This window comes from Sphaeramia orbicularis, chromosome 21 (assembly GCF_902148855.1).
Source record: "Sphaeramia orbicularis chromosome 21, fSphaOr1.1, whole genome shotgun sequence".
NCBI classification, from domain to species: Eukaryota; Metazoa; Chordata; class Actinopteri; order Kurtiformes; family Apogonidae; genus Sphaeramia; species Sphaeramia orbicularis.
In genome coordinates this window covers 22627068-22643913 of record NC_043977.1, presented here as the reverse complement: position 1 = coordinate 22643913, position 16846 = coordinate 22627068, and the positions used below count along the sequence as shown (strand labels likewise).

At 34.3% G+C, this 16846-nt stretch overlaps 2 protein-coding genes across 3 annotated transcripts; one reads left to right on the top strand and one right to left on the bottom strand.

The window, feature by feature from the left end:
* Window positions 1–2915: 2915 nt before the first annotated feature.
* Window positions 2916–9540, bottom strand: dcaf17 (ddb1 and cul4 associated factor 17). 2 transcript variants are annotated; one of them, XM_030125660.1, is made up of 14 exons: window positions 9394–9540; window positions 9208–9311; window positions 7892–7982; window positions 7649–7785; window positions 7478–7556; window positions 7005–7094; window positions 6810–6917; window positions 6563–6665; window positions 6319–6461; window positions 5491–5600; window positions 5305–5395; window positions 4985–5068; window positions 3154–3309; window positions 2916–3070 (listed from the first exon to the last, which is right to left on the bottom strand). In XM_030125660.1, exons 1-14 carry the CDS (start codon window positions 9514–9516, stop codon window positions 2954–2956), a joined length of 1536 nt encoding a protein of 511 aa, XP_029981520.1. In that variant the 5' UTR covers window positions 9517–9540; the 3' UTR covers window positions 2916–2953. The 2 variants fall into 2 exon arrangements, with proteins under 2 accessions (XP_029981520.1, XP_029981521.1); XM_030125661.1 differs by lacking the exons at window positions 7478–7556; window positions 7649–7785.
* On the top strand, window positions 9511–16303 carry mettl8 (methyltransferase 8, methylcytidine). Its single transcript, XM_030125663.1, has 10 exons — window positions 9511–9611; window positions 10574–10730; window positions 11271–11362; window positions 11456–11754; window positions 11921–11970; window positions 12468–12528; window positions 13182–13321; window positions 15069–15175; window positions 15273–15338; window positions 15586–16303. Exons 2-10 carry the CDS (start codon window positions 10579–10581, stop codon window positions 15738–15740), a joined length of 1122 nt encoding a protein of 373 aa, XP_029981523.1. The 5' UTR covers window positions 9511–9611; window positions 10574–10578; the 3' UTR covers window positions 15741–16303.
* Window positions 16304–16846: the final 543 nt, after the last annotated feature.

Sequence of the window (16846 nt, the reverse complement as noted above, 5' to 3'; positions counted from 1 at the left end):
GGGTCAGTTTTGGCTACTTTTTGGCTGGATTATGGGGATTTGGGGCTTTTCTGGGACAATTATTGCTATATTTTGGAAGTCCACAATTAGTATTGGGTGAATTTTGGCTTCCTTCTGGTTTGATTTTGGCTTGCCTATTTTGGGCCATTTAGGGCCCATACATCCACTCAGAACTTTGCCAAAATGGCATGCCAGTTTTGGGCCAGATTTAAGCCATAATGATTTTGCTATCTGGGATGTTTTCAGGTCAAAAGTGTCCAATTTCATCACAATTAATGCTATATTGTCATGTCACAAATGGCCAAGTTATATTTTAACTGAATTTACCCGAAAAACATATATTCTATTCTTTTAGATTCCCCAGTTTTTCTTACAAGATTATATACTACATATCACATGTTTTATTTTTACAGGTTGCAATATGGAGTATGGTGCTGATCCATCCTGCTTATGTTACGCCAATACATACATTAAGAATGTCACACGTCACTTTTTAAATCAACAGTTTTCTAATAATAAGCATTTTTATAAAGAAATAACAATTCTATATTGTTATATACTCTTTAGTATGATGATAAACTGTACAATAAATAATTCTGATCCTAGTTTTTGCACAGGGATCATTTCTGTAAACGGTGACATGGCTGCCGAGCATCAGTATGATGGGATCCCTAACAACCATGTCACATCCGACCACTGCCACATTTTGTGTTTTTGTGTCAGCTGTTATTGTTTTAGAGCCACACTACTAACATTTATGAATAAGAGGATAATTAGCAATAGTAAGAATATAAGTTTATTACTAATAAAGTACTGGTACTGACCAGATCATCATGGGTAATGTTACGTCCGTCCACCAGCAAAAATTTTCACATACACGTGCTATTCAAAATCCAATATTCCTGAAAATATAGCTTCCACTGTCAAATAATACCAGTAGTCTGTGCGCAAATGTATTAGCATTATTTCAACACAGTTCTATGCATTTCTTACCACTTTTTTTTTTTTTTACAAAAATGGCCACTCATTTGACCCCCTAAGTAAATTTTAGCCAATTTATTATTTAATTTTTTTTGCTTGCATTTGTATCTATATATTGAAATGTAAAATATTTTGCGAAATGTGATTATTTTTTATCCTACTTTGTTGTAATATTGTGTATACATTCTGTTCAATTGTTCATTGTTCAATAAAAAAAAGATACATAGCTCTCTACTCTGACAATTTGTAAAGAATTCTTTAAAATGGACTGATGTATTTTTTTTTCTTAGATATATTTTATAAGTTATTATAATTATTAGTTGTCTTTTCTTCTGTGTCTGTAAGCCTTTGCATTGTGTTAATTTATGTTTGATTTTTCCTTTTGATATCTTGATGTTTGTTCAAAATTTCTGTTTTGTATACACATATTTTCAATATTGTTGGAGGAAAAAAATGATTTAAAAAAAAGTTTTGTTTTGTTTCCATTTGTCGCTGCCACCTCCAAATTATTGTAACATAATTTATGGTTTCAAATGTGCAAAATGTGGATCAGCCATGCCTTTATTAATCTCTGAAGTTTGCAGCAAAAGATCATGTATCCCTTATCTGTATTTTATTTATTTTTATTTTACTTGTATTTAACCAGGGAGTCCCACTGAGATGAGGAATCTCTTTTGCGAGGGAGATCTGGCCAAGATAGGAGCCATACAAAGTCCAAACAACGTAAAACACATACATGATACACAATTAACAATAAAACACAATAACAACTATGTGGTATATATTATGAAAGCTTTTTAACTCAGTCATTTGTTTTGACTGACATCTCACACTTAGGGGTAGAAATATGTCGATCCTTTATTGAAACAGGCCTCTCAAACTGTGCAAATACTGCATGAAGTAAATCTGCATTTAAGCATGTTTTAAACAAATGCACTTTTACAAAAAAACAGAGGTGCTCATGTGCAGTAACATAGGCCATGCCAGTGTTAATTTATGTAAAACAGGGGTGTCAAACATATGGCTCATGGCCCAAAAATAGCCCCATCAAAGAGTCCAATCTGGCCCATGGGATGAATTGAAGCGTACTAATTACTCAGAAGACATTCAAGAGTGTCACCAAGTCTTGACAAGTTGTTTTGATCATAAAGTTAAATAATATATATTTCAGTTCCAGATGCCTGTTACCAACTGTTTTGTGCCTTGAACATGTGTAAATGATAAGCTGAGAGATAATATTGTTAAAATGCACTTCATATTTTCATTTACATTTTCATACTGTATTTTTTTTCTTTGCACTAAAAGAGAATGATTTGGAAATGTCATTATTTACCGATTATTGTGCTATTATTTTACTGGTCTGGCCCTACTAAGATCAAATTGGGCTGAATGTGGCCCCTGAACTAAAATGAGTTTGACACTTCTGATAAATACTGGCAGATGTTATGTGATAAATAAGTTGCTTTGACTTCATATGACATGCTTGTTGTATTCTTATTGCTGTTCATGTCTAACTTTGAGTTCATTTAACTTTTTTGTACTATTGTTCAATCAGTAGCGATGTGTCAACTTCATGTGCTTGTGATCTGAGAAGCAACTACGAGAAGTGGAGTTAAAAGTATAATAGGTGTCTTTGAAATGTTGTAGAGTAGAAGTAAAAAGCTGCATTTTTGTGCCAAACTCGCAGCTGCAGAAGCACACACCTAGGAAATGTTAAAACAAATATTAGAAAATGTATAACAAATATATGACAAAATATAACTTTTATTTTAGCAAAATAGTAAAAAAAATACATGAACAGTTTACAACACTTCACAGCCTACAGTGATTAAAAAACCTTGTGACAAATTATAGTGTATTTCAAACCAAAGAAATAGAGACACAATGATTCATATTTATACAAAACAACAAAAGGCTGTGGTTTTTTTGTATGCTTTTTTTCTCGTAACCACAAAATTCTTTCCATAATTGTTTACTCCGCATATTCCTCGAGACCCTCCAGTTTGTAAACATGGCAGCAGAAGTTGGTATTTTGTTGTTCAATGTGAACAATCGTGTCTTTGTCAAAGAACAGCTCATGTCGATATGTCTGTAAAAGGAAAGAGCACACATGAATCCATGCAGATACTTCAGTGTAACATGGGTACAGGTGTGTAACTGGACTGAACTCACCTCATCCCAACGTTCAGCCAGTTCAACCGTCCGTAGTAACTTCCCGCTCTGGTTGTCATGCAGCTGGACGTGAGCTATTCCCTGTTCCTCCTCTCCATTAGTGACCAATACAGTCAAAAGGTCCAGCTCATCCTCATATTCCACCAATCGGAAAGTCTAAGATGAAATCAGACTGTCAATTACTTTTATCACAGTTTTATGTAAATCTAGCTTCTCACATATTATTTACATACGAGTTACATCTAAAAGGTGAAACAAGTAATAATCAAGTGTGCTTGTGTGGAGACTGCACTGGTTATTTAGTATTATCAGTAAATCCAACCTGAGTGTTCTGTATAGAAATCAGTGTACAGGCTGTTATCAAGGATATACACAATCACAACAGCCAAGAAAGGTGTTTATTTTTTAAGACAGGTTACAATTTATTCACACATTAGATATAAAAAAGTGATTAACAGTTGTAGAATTCTTGACATATTGCATCTTTAAGACCTGAAAAAGTAATATAAAAACTTAAGCAATATTCATAAGGTACAATATTTATAGTTAATTCTAAATGCTCCTTTTTCCTAACTAGGTGAACTGTACCATGTGCTCCATTTTGTTTTTATGTCATATTTTACTGTTTATATTTTAGAGAACTTTATGTGTGAAACCTTAGCCTTTTTCTGTATCCTGGTCTCCAGTTAGGCAGAATTTGCCCACTGTGGCCCTGTTCAGACCTGGCATTAGCATGTGTCCTGAGTGGAGCTCTAATGTGAGGTGTGAGTGTAAACAGAATGTGTTTGGAGGTGGTCTGGGACACACATGTTCAGATTCTTCTTGTAGTGTGAACATGAATGAACCCTGGGACAGACTGAAGGATTCCCTACGCAGCATAATGTATATTAAACTCATTGCATCAACTACATTAAAAATGCATGACACTTAAAATCCCCACAGTGATTTATTATGACAGCAGAAATTCCTGTATATTTTAATTGCTTGAAGATTCAGTCATGACTGAAGAATATGTCACGCACAAAAACCAATAATACAAATGGAATTGTCAAAGCCATATCTTCATTTACAATGCATTTAATGATTCACAACATTACCTCATGCAGTGACAAATATTCCCCCAGTTACTGGTTGATTTGAGCTGCACAGAGAATTAAATATGGAAAAACACCTCAAAGAGTCTGTTGAAATGAATGCTTGTGCTTTGTGTTAGGCTCGCCTTTCCCAAATTTAGGGTCAGGACTCAAAAGAGGTCAGATTTTCTTTTCCGGGGTCACCACATATCAAAGTAAAATATTCATTTTGTGGCTTAAAATATTATAAGAGTGGGTGGAAGAGTTTAAAAATGACCTGAAATAATGACCTATGTGAAATACAGAGAAGAGGTAAGAGATTTAACAGGACAAAAATGAAATAAAAAAACAACAAAATGTAAAAGACAAAACAAGAAAAAAGCAAAGTAAAAAGACAAAAGCTGCATCAAAGATATAACAAAAAGGGTAAAAGAGTAAAAGATGAAACAGGACTAAAAAAAGTTCTAACAAGAAGAAAATTTTAAGAGAAAAAGACTGTAAAATGATAAAACATGTAAAAAAAAAAAAAAAAAAAAAAAGTGAGAGAGAGACCCTCAGACATATTATGTTGACGGTGAAAGAGTCAATAAAATTGCAGTAATTGTGGCAATCCATGTTGTAAATGTGGGCCCCAAGAAGACATAGAATTGATTGTCTGGGTCTTGAGCTGAAAACCGCAGTTTTTTTCTTTAAAGGAGCACAGTGTGTTTTATCTCGATCTTTAGTGGATCAGTGACAGAGGGACAGTTATGTGTTACCTTTTGATCTGGATCATCATCCAGCTGTTGAACTCTTCTCTTCACTGTACGGCCTGAAGAGGTGACAGTAACTTGGGGGGTGGGCTGCAGTAAATGGGAATCAGAATCATATAATTGTTTCAAAGTGATAGAAATTCATGTACACTGCACCTCTACAGTGAGAACCATTAAAGCTGTGTTGACCTAATACTGGGATATCACATTGGATTTCCCTTCAGTGACACAGTGAACAGGGCACATGCTGTAAATGAGGCAGATTCTTTAAGGAGATAAACTCAGCTCAGTCTATCGAGTAAATAACACAATTACATTGCACTTACATTGCGGTTTTGTCTGTCAACTGTCATAGAGAAATCCTTGACGATCTTTGATGGGAGACTGCTGTTCAGCTCACCAAGGATTTTTAGGACGCTTGAATGAAAAATCATAATGGCTTGAATCTTCATTCACCAACAATGTATTTTGGTGTATTTGACTCAAGAGTAAAAGTTAGTTTTGGTACTCACTTTATAGTGTTAGGTCCAAAATGAATGATCCTTCCAGAGTCATCAGGATGAAAGAAAATCATATCACTCTCTAATGAGCAGCAGTTCATGTTTTGTATTCCATTTGTTGCCTAATTTCATTTAAAAAGAAATCACAATTATTAATTATATCATACATTAGCATATATTGCTTCTTGGTTTTCTTTTGTAGTATTTGACAGCAACCAGCTTCTTCTCATTAAATAGTTGAAGCTAAACTTTAAAGTAATTTGTAACATGTTATGTAGTTTGAATCTAATGACAGATTTTAAAGTCAACTTGTGCACAAGCAAATGGAGAAAAAGTGGGTGAAAAAATACTTCATTCCACAAAGTGGTATTCCACCCAAAATCTACTGTTTGCATTCAGCTTCAACAGAGTAAAAAGCTGTTTCTGGTGCAGCTTTTTGTTGTTGAGCTACTGACATATTTCATAAAAAATCCTGTTATACTTAAAAGAATATTTGGACAAAATCAGCATTTCCTGTGTTCTGGAAAATGCATGAATCACACATTTTTAATGCAGCTTTAGTTTCTCGTAGTTATAATTAGAATAAATGTAAGCAGTGATGTCAAAGCAATCCAGCCAAAATCTGCACAAAAGAAGCTGGGTGGAGTTTTCAGCAGAGAGAAGAGCTTCTGTTGTTTATGTCCTGCAGCTAAATACAAAGACCGTCAAAAACAGCTGCAGGCCTCTTTATCCTGACAGCTTCAACAGGCCAGCAGCAATGTTCTGGAACAGGATTTGGGATATTTATCTACCACAGCCAACCATGTTATATTACAAATCAACTTATGGTTGTATGGTTACCATAATGTTGTCCTTCAGTGACCGGATGTGGTGAGTCCCCTTGTGATTTTTTTGTGGTGGCGTGTATATGTAGTGCCACGGGAAACCTCCAACCTGGACACCGTTATTAGAGCACGACACCTCAAAAAGCACAGGAGGACAATCTATGCATAATCAAAAAAGAAAACAGATGTTAAACAAACAAAGTGGCTTCTAATACCACTAATCATACAAAGAGCCAGGCTAGATATAAAAGCGTACCCACCTTTGATTTGGATATTTACTGGGATGCCAAAAGGAAACTCTCCCACTGTTTTACCCCTGAGGAGTGAACTCTGCTTTCCAAGAGTTAATTCCTCTGTGATGTACTGAAAACAAGTGAAAGGGCCCAGAAGGATAACAGAATTAAACTTTTGTGAGTAGACCATGTTAAATAGATTCATACTTTAAAACACTTTCTAAAAATGTTATTCAATAAAGACTTTTTCACTTGATAAACAAAACCGACTTACCCTTTGAAATATGTGTTCACAGCTGTAAAGTTTGACTGACTTGTTGCTGTAAGACACAGCGAGGACACCTTGAGACAGCACCACATCAGTTATTCCATTTCCAAATACCTGGAAGATGTACATTACATTATACATTACCATCATAATGACAAATCATTCTTCTGGTCAAAAAAAAAAAAAAAGTGAAACTCCTACCCTCTTATTGATCTCCATTATACCCACAATCTGAAGGGGGAAAGCCTGAAAGATGGCAATGTGCATGATTGTGTTGTTTACGATTCCTGCCTGAGAAAAAAATGATATTTCAGTTTCACTGTCCTGTACTTGCATCTGGTCAGAGAGAGCTGGTGCTTGTGCAAACTAATTAAAACAATAATGCAAAGAAAATGTGATTCTTTTCTTATTAAAGTAAAAAATTAGGGATATTAGACAAAACTCTCTCTCTTAGAATTCCTCATTTTCCCTGAATTCTGAGAATTGACAGATAGACTACAAAGATGAATCATTACATTGGCTATATTAAAAGACTTTGTTGTCCTTGATTCATACTGATGAGAAATACACATGAGAACAGAAAGCCTTGCATTGACAGGGAGATCCCAAACTTTAGTCTCTTTTGTAAAGTTCCCTGTCACTACTGAATAAAATACAATATAAAATCCTTTTACCTGCCGTTCTAAAGAGGTTTCTTTACTTTGAACAGTTTTTACATAAAATATCTCTGGAGAAATATCCCAGCCCAGATACCTGCAATGATAGCAAAATAAAGTCAGATTTAATGTTTAAAGACATGAAAGTAGATTTGTTTATCTGCTCTAAAAGACATAAATACACTGTACTTGAACTTAAGGTTTGGAGAGAGGTAAACTTTCTGAAGCTCCTTCCCCGTATCGACTGAAAGGCGACACAGCCAGTTGTTAGCAGTCAGTGCTAAGAGGCTTGGCTTTTGATCAGAAGGAGATGCTAGTGTTTTATCCTGACAAAAGACAGATTTTAAAAAAGCAGATATATTTTTTTAATTTTTCAAGTTCAGTGCTGTGATGCTCACTATTCAAAAAGCATGGTTGTTCAACTTCACTTACAAGTGGACTCTGACACAGTAAGGCATCTTCAAGTTTCTCCTTTTTAGACCGTTTAGGCAGTTTGTACAGGACATGAGGGTCTGAATGAACACTGAAAACAGAAGATTTTATCAGTCTGTCAGAATGGAAGCCTCTGATTTATTATGCATTGCACAAATATCTGTATGTAAATACACAACAACTATTGACATCAAAACCTGCATGTTGTCATACTGCTCATCAATTGCTTTTTTGCAAAAAAGTGATCTGACAAAACTATATGTTGTGTGACAGTGGTGAAACAAGCTCATGAAATGTTATTTTTTTGAGTTTATTTTATAGTTTTGCTTTCATGAGCAAGACAACAGTCAAACATAATATCAACATAATAATTCTAGACACAATGCATCAAAGTATTATCAGTCATGTAGATGAGCTAAGACTGTTTTTTTACGCATCTATAGGGATTGTGATTAATTCTTGACATTTATAAGGCCATTTGGTCTATATGAATGAGGCTCTGAAACTCATTGATATTGTTTTAGAAGATTACTTATGTGAAGTGTTATTAAATTTGAGTAACTTCATACATTTATGAAATGGTTATGTGTTTAATCTGGATAAGGCAGCTGGTCAGAAAGTCACTGAGATGTCCCTAAGAGTTTTTTTTTTTTTTTACAGAAACAAAAAATAACTAAGTTTAACCTCGACAGAAGAACAGGCAACTAGGTTGTGCATTTCATTCTTGGTTTGTTATTTATGAACCTCTAAAAACCAAGCCTGCAGTGTTATTCTGGACTTTTTGAAATATGTTAATGCCTGCAGATGTGAACCCATACTGAAAATTTGAGAAAACATTTTGGAATCATGACATTCTTCCACAACAATTATACCATCTTAAATCTTCTGAATTATGGTATCTATTATGCAGAAAACCCCATGTAATCACCAGTAGATTTATGCAATGGATTTGCTTTAATTTTGAGCTTTGTACCTAGAGATACAGTTGGAGGTTGTTATTAGCTTTTAAATATACCCTTTTCAGACCAGACATTGTGAGTTGTTATAGCAGTGTAAATACTTTAATGCACAATGACATCAATTAATCTATGTGCATCTTTTCACTGGTTCTAGTTTGTGCATGTTGGCTCAAAGTCATGGCTCCTTGGACACTCAAATGGAACATATCCATTATAACTATTAATAAAATCACCTTTCTTTTCCTACAGACAGCCAAAATCTTTGTTTTAGACAAGATATACTGATTAGCAAATTTACAATGTGTTCTATTGTGTAGAATGCAAAAGACTTAATGCATGTTATTCATTTATACTCACCAGCTGTAACAGATCTGGTAATTTTCAAAGTAGAATTTACCATTCTCATACATTATTTTGGATTTTGAAGTCTTGCTCCATACTTTAAGAAAAACCCTGGTGTCCTGCAGTACAAGACATAAACACATCAGCACACACCCCATTTAAACAAAGTTTTATTTGCTAAAGCACAGTGTTTTCCATTACCTGGAGCAGTACACCTCTGAAGACCTTCAAGTTGTACCTGCTGAGAGCATCTCTGGTCCCTCTGCTCCTCCGGTTCAGCAGTTCCACGGCGTTCACACTGCGTTTAGTTTTGTACGGCGCCATCAGCAGGTCACATGCAATATAACACCAGAGGAATAACTGCTAGCATGGCATCAGCCTACAACCGGAGCTGACCCTAAAACTGCTACTAAAGCCAGGTATGGGCGATTTAAATATCCCGAGTTCTATAACTTCAGATATTCACAAAGGACAAATTGTTTTTGTGACTCCCACCGGCTTCCAGATCGTAAAAGCTAGCGAACAAAGTTAACACGAGTTTCGTTGTTTAGCTAGCGATGCTGAAATACCATAAAATGTATTCAAACACCGCATATTTAACGCTGTAAATATAACCTGGTTAACACCGTGAATTGTCCAGAACATAGCGACAGGGTCAGATAATTATTGGTATGCTGTGATATCGCATTTTGACAGATGTAGCGTTAGTGATGAGCTAAAATAGATGCCCGGTCCTACTCCATTTTTGTAGTCATTTTCGGCTGTCAGCTTCTTCTTCTTCTTTGGTGCGTGACGTCATGAGTAGAGCACGAGCGCCATCTTCCGGACTAAAAGCGTCCTCTACGTAAAATATAAAGAGAAAAGATCATTCATCATTCACAGGATTAAATTGATATTGGGTTTTCTGAAGACAATACCGGGTCAAAAGTGGTATTAATTAAATGGTTTTGATGTGTTTTAACGTATTACGTGTGATTATTTCCCAAATACACTTTTGTTACTGTAGTTGATGATAATGATGAAATAAAATAATGCAAATATTATTGTGAATGCAAATGTAATGAGACTAAATCTTATAAGTCTGACTTCTTTTCCACAGTACAAACAAGGAAAAAAACATGATAACACAATGATATATTCAAGTACCTTTTACCTGATTTGTTATTATATCACCCTTTAAAAATCCACAGTCAGTTAAACTTTTATATCCAGTAGTGGGATGGTTGAATGGAAGTGTAAAACAAGCCCTGCACATTATTTTCTTTAAAAAGCTACTGCTCATATAAGACTTAAAAGTAGCTGCTGCTTGGAGTATATTTGGTCAATGTTGTTTGTACAGAGGTTTATGTTGAATTAATCCTAATTTGGTTCATATTTCCAGAGTAAATGCATAAATTGCGAAGCCTCTCTGCAGCCACATTGGCTGAACTTTTAAGCAGATGGTCTGCACGACTAAAGAGCACTGGAGGAAGACCTTCAGCTCCTCTGGGTTCAAGGATTTTGCTCAATCCTGATGACATCTTTAAACATAACATGTGGTTAGTGATGTAGATGGTTTGGTTTAGCCAACAACTTTTCCAATACACCTTTCTTTGATTTCTTTTAGAGCTGCAACCGATTAATCGACTCAAAGTGATCCAAAAAAATCATTCAACCATAATTTTCCTGAATCAAAGCTTTGTTTCCTTCATTTCTCTGCTGTTAACCTTGGTTCCACTGTTATGTTTCACACGGACGCTTATTGTGATCCACAAAGAAGCTTCAGTTCAGGAAAAGTGCAATCAAATATTTCCCTTCAATCAATTCGAGTTGATTAATCGAATTGTGAATTTTGGCATTTGCTTCAAGCACCTAATCGATTAGCAGCTCTAATTTCTTTCCAATCTGCATTTGACTTTTGTGGATCTGGTGCTGTTACTGTGTGCAATGGATTCTCTTTTAACGACACTGACCTGAAAAACAGGTTTATAAGCAATTCTACGAATCATGTTCTAATTTAGTTATACTACATTTTGAATTCATTTATTAACTTTTTGATCTTTCACAATTACTTAGTCATCAAAAGTGTTATTTTTAAGGGATCATGTACAGTGGACAGAAGAGGACAAAGAAAATGCTTGTCAGAAGGCAAAAGAAAATTCCAGCGAACAAATTCCACTAAAGGAACAAGGTAGAGACATATTGTTGCAAAATATCTTGTTTTTCAGGTTGGATGAAACTAGTGTTACATGATGAATATACCTTTTAAATCTCCCCTGCACAGGTAAATTCGACATCGAAGCTTGCCAATATTGGGACACGTTCTATGAAACGCATCAGGATAAGTTCTTCAAAAATCGCAAGTGGCTGTTTTTAGAATTCCCAGAACTGCTGCCTTCAGACGCAGAAAGTCAAACCAGGAATACATTGACCAGACAGCATGAACACATCAGCTCCACGGACCTTCTCAGACACTCCTCTCATCATCAGGAATCATGTAAAGCAGCAGATTTAGAAAATAATGAAGGACCAATACAGAGTTCGGCTTTTCCCGGACAGCACACATCTTTCAAGATCTTGGAGGTTTTCATAAACATTTATTAAGTTGAAAAATTTTACTTAACACACTATTTTAATACACACTGTGATATAACAAAAAAACACTGAATTATTTTAACTGCATGGACAACCTTGCCATCCCAAGTTTGAGAGATCAGACACTGTGTAAATATATTTTGTTTTTTCACAGGTTGGATGTGGAGTCGGCAACAGTGTATTTCCTATATTGAATTCCATCAAGTGAGCATAATTTCTAAATATTTCCACTCCTACATTTATAGTAACACTAACCATTTCATAGACATTTTTTGGAGGTGTGCCAGTTTAATAGAGCGGACACTGCCTGTGAAAAGAATGTTAGTAAAACTGTGGATTAAACAGGAATTATGATATCCAGCTACACATCCACCATTAATGCAAACTGTGCTTTTACATGGCTAATATGTCAGAGCTCTTAATGAATTTATATTGTTACTAATCTGATGAAGTTGGGAATAATCAGTCAAAATAAGTGATATCCTACTCCTTATATCAGACAATTGTATTATAACTACTAACTCACTACTTTTATCAACTGTATGGAAAACTTTCAATTCATAATCCTGCAATTAACAATTCACACTTCCTCTAACAAGCTTTTTTCTTTGTAAAAGTTGTGATAAGAGTTTAATGATCAAATAGGTTTTCATCTATGTGTAATAGATCAAAGGGATTCTGTTGATTTTTCTGTTCGACAGAGAAAAAGATGCCTTTTTATACTGTTGTGACTTCTCCCCACGTGCTATTCAGCTGGTAAAGGTAAGACTTCCTAGTATTTATCAAAACATGTAAAGCTCTGTGAAATTAGCTATTTTGATATTAGACCTAGAGCCAAAATGTCAAAGAATTATTATTTATTTGAGATATCAACCAGTTGTTATTTTTACCTTAAATTAACCAGGAAAAACTCATTAGACTAAGAATCTCTGCGTCTCCTTTCTAAAATGTACATGATATAGAAGTAAATATTATAAAGTATTAAATGAATCTAGCAAATATTTGTCCTAAATCATCAATATCAATGAATTAATCAGACAAATCATCTACAGCCACATGTTCCTGATCATGGACTTATGACTCATATATATTATAAATGTTGCTGATGTTGTTGACGTTAGTTGCATAAGACAATTTCTGTTTTTCTGTTATAGAGAGCGCAGTGTTTACTTAGTGAATTATTAACACCTCTGTAGAGCTGAACCTTTCATTTAACCTCACAGATTTAATGAAAAGTACTGTACAGAAGACTATTAATTATTAAAATTGCACTAACAAAACATATTTTTAATTTTTTATGTTTTTAAAACAGCTGCAATACAACCAGTGAACATATCCTCCCTTGTTAAAATGTTGTTTGTGTGTCACTAAATCCCCTTTGGATGCACATAGCTCACTTTGTTTCCCTCCCACAGGAGCATCCAGACTATGATGACTCTGTGTGTCACGCCTTTGTCCATAACATTTGTGAGGAGGTGGCCTCTTTTCCCTTTCCACCTCAGAGTCTGGATGTTATTCTGGCGGTCTTTGTGCTCTCTTCTATTCACCCAGAGCGGTAGGTGAAGGTTACAAGACAAAGATAGGACAGCCCGATGTCATTTATCACCTGCCAGCCTCCATCCCCATCCCCTTAACACCAGATCACCTTCACTCTCCCCAGCCTTTGTCTGAATGTCACTGCAAAACCCAAATATACCAGAATAAAGCCTGAATTGTGTCATTAAGTGCCACATGTAAACTGCGCACCCATTTTATCTGCATTTAAAACATCCAACATTATAAGGAATATTAACAAAGATGTATATATTTCCACAAGGCCTGCATAATATGAGTTAAATCTACAGCATGCAATATCATTGTTCAATATTGCAATGCCAACATGACTCGTGATAAATAGATACTGTGAATTGTGCATATGAGGTCTTAATAGGCATAATGTTAACAATACACCCAAATGATTATAACAAGTGACTAGATTATTTTTTCTTGCACACATTGCTCATGAGAACCAAACCCATTAAAAACAGGAATTTTTTTGGTTTTTTTTTCTAATTAATTGCTGTAGAGAATCAAGCCTAAAATAACCCTAAACCTCATTTTCCCATCAAAGTAGAACATTTTGTCTCCTATTCCAAAGTGGGTACAAAAAAATCAGAAATGTCAGAAAATCTTTTTGAGTGATTTTGAGAGATTTCTTACAGTATTTTAAGTTCATCCATTAACCATCAAGCTTCATTCAGAAATAAGAAATGTGTTTGGAAAGTCATAGGTTGTCTATTTATTTACAGTTATTACATTTATTAGACCACCACCCAATGTAAGGTTTATGTTACAGCTGCCCTAAAGAAAGTAGAAGCTCTTTAACCAAAATGGTATTTTTAATGCTAAAATATAATTATTTTTGTTATTCATGAATATTCAATTTTACTGTTTTTAAAAAAAAAAAAAAAAAAATAGTAGAGTGCATTGTTATTTCTGAATTAAGATGTCAAATTTAATTATTTACTTGCATTCCTGAATAGAAAATTTAGCTTTAGTGGTTGAATGTTATACATGATTAATTTATGATTTCTCAGAAAATCCCAGTGAGCAGGCTCAAATTTGACAATAAAAGGTGAATTCAGCGTGAAATCCCTCATTTCTGTTTAAAATGGTAAAACATTGAGAGCTCACAGAAAATGAAAGAGTCCACACTAAAGCACTTCATGGTGCAGGGTGGTCTTTGAGACAAATAGTGCAAGGTAGTCTAATAAATTGGTTAAACACTGTTCATGGTCATTAACATTTTCATTTCCCTCTTTCTTTGCTCATTTCATGTTTCTTTGTCTATGTTAGTGCATAGGGTTCTGCTTCTTTTTCCCCTGATATAAATATTCTCTATGAACAAATAATTCCAATAAACCATCACTCTAACACTTTAATAGTTTTGGTTAATTTTAATAAAAGTATTTTATAAATTATTTATAAAAATTATTTTATAGATAGAATTGTCCTATGATATTTTGGGTCTTGAACTGTGATTTATGCAGTCAGATATTCTAGTAGGACTATGATAATACAAATGATCAGTTAGCAAATAATTTATTTATTAATTTAATACTTTATGAACTTAAATTTATTCAGTCTCTAATTACTAAGTGTGGCAAATCCTCTGAATCCCATCCACATGCAAAAATGTATTTGAAGCTCACAGTAAAATATCCCCATTTTACTAATATTGTTTTCAATTGTATTTGTTTATCATGACTGCAATCCATTTATATGACTTTACACTTTGATTAATCCTGTCATTTTGTCATCAGAATGCAAGGAGTTGTGAACCGACTATCTACATACCTAAAACATGGAGGGGTATTTCTGTTCCGTGATTATGGCAGATATGATTTCTCACAACTCAGGTTTAAGAAAGGTGATCCTCCATGTTATGTACTTAACCTCAATGGCTGTAAATATTCTGTAAACATATTTTTGTATTTCTCAAGTATTTATGTATTGTTGTCTTACAGGACGCTGTTTATCAGAGAATTTCTACACGCGTGGAGATGGAACCTGTGTCTATTTTTTCACAAAAGGTATTTTACTTAATGTAGAGTGCATATTTTATAACTTCATGGCAGGAAATAAAAGCTACAAAATATATAACTCAACCATTTACTAAAAAAGATAAAATGCATTCTATGAAATGTCCAAATCAATAATTAGTTTGGTGTCTGATCTCATTTTTAAGTGTTAATAGCCTTGTTGATTTTTTCTAAAATCATAGCTACAGCTCTTGATGCTCACTGCACATTCACATTTGTATTTTTATCTTTTTAACAGAAGAGGTTCATCATTTATTTTCCAATGCGGGACTAGAAGAAGTTCAAAACTTGGAGGACAGACGTTTACAAGTAAACAGAGGAAAGAAAGTTGCAATGCACCGGGTGTGGATGCAGAGCAAATACAGGAAAACACATCCAAGTTCAACATCTTAACACTCCATAATGCTCAGATGTATGTTCAGCAAGTGTAAATACATTTTTATATTTGTTTATAAATTCTTGATTTATTCATTTATTTTTCTATTTGCAAATTAGGGAATGCATAATTGCTAGAACTGTGTGCAATAAAATAATGTAACAAAACTCTTGTGTCATGAAGGTTCACAAACATTTTATATTAACCATATTGAGAGAATTTTACTGGATTGGAAAAACTACATCATAGGCTTATGGATTTCTGGTTATTTATAGGTTTTTTATATGTGAATTCTGTTTGCAACAAAAAATAAAAACAGACTGAACTTTACACATGAAAAGTAAAAACATGTTGGCTATAATAAAATATATTTCAGGACATTGTAAGGTAGAAATATGGGACTGGTTTTATTGTGAAACGACAAATAGAGACTAAAGTGTGAGACTAAATTATATACAATAGAGGACATATCAACATGACAAAACTAGAAAGTGAGTGTGCTATATACAACAGCATACGTGTACAACACACACATTGCCCATAAAGTTGGAATAAAATATTTTAGCCTCTTCTCATGAAATGATAGTGACAATGTGATTTATTCTGGATAGATAATGTGTAACTGGGACTCAGCATGTGATCACTGTACCTGGTCAAAGGTGATTACTGATGTGTAGAAATAGGAATAAAAAGAGGAATGTGTCTGAAAACAAAATTATTCCAACTTTATTGGCAATGGAATATGCATATAGTAGTGGAAGAAAGTTTTTGGACACCCCATGCATTTGTGATATATTGCATTAGGAATCAGTCTTAAGTCAGTGAACTCTGTCAAGTATTGTTCCATTCTCCAAACCCACATGTTCCCTTCTGCACATGCTCTGTTCCATCGAGGTCAAAACAGGATGTTTCAGCAAGATAATAAAACGCATTCAGGGCATGACATGTTGAAACTGTCCAAAACTTAGTTTTGTGATTTTTATTCTTGTTCACAATAAAATGAACAAATAAATATAAATGATTTGCATTTGTTTGTCTGTCTGATGCAGCTACACTTTTTGAAACACAGATTTATTTATTTATTTTTTAACAAATTTGAGATTTTGTTCAAATTTTAAGGGCG

What these genes read in the sequence shown, in the direction of transcription:
- dcaf17 (XM_030125660.1), bottom strand. Translation starts at nt 9,516, where the DNA reads ATGGCGCCGTACAAAACTAAACGCAGTGTGAACGCCGTGGAACTGCTG. An exon ending in CACTGAAGGACAACATTATG is followed by an intron (nt 5,601 to 6,318) that starts GTAACCATACAA and finishes AAATGAAATTAG; the next exon opens with GCAACAAATGGAATACAAAA. An exon ending in ATGATGATCCAGATCAAAAG is followed by an intron (nt 3,310 to 4,984) that starts GTAACACATAAC and finishes ATTTCATCTTAG; the next exon opens with ACTTTCCGATTGGTGGAATA.
- mettl8 (XM_030125663.1), top strand. Translation starts at nt 10,579, where the DNA reads ATGCATAAATTGCGAAGCCTCTCTGCAGCCACATTGGCTGAACTTTTA. An exon ending in ATCTTTAAACATAACATGTG is followed by an intron (nt 10,731 to 11,270) that starts GTTAGTGATGTA and finishes GTTATTTTTAAG; the next exon opens with GGATCATGTACAGTGGACAG. An exon ending in ACAACTCAGGTTTAAGAAAG is followed by an intron (nt 15,176 to 15,272) that starts GTGATCCTCCAT and finishes GTTGTCTTACAG; the next exon opens with GACGCTGTTTATCAGAGAAT.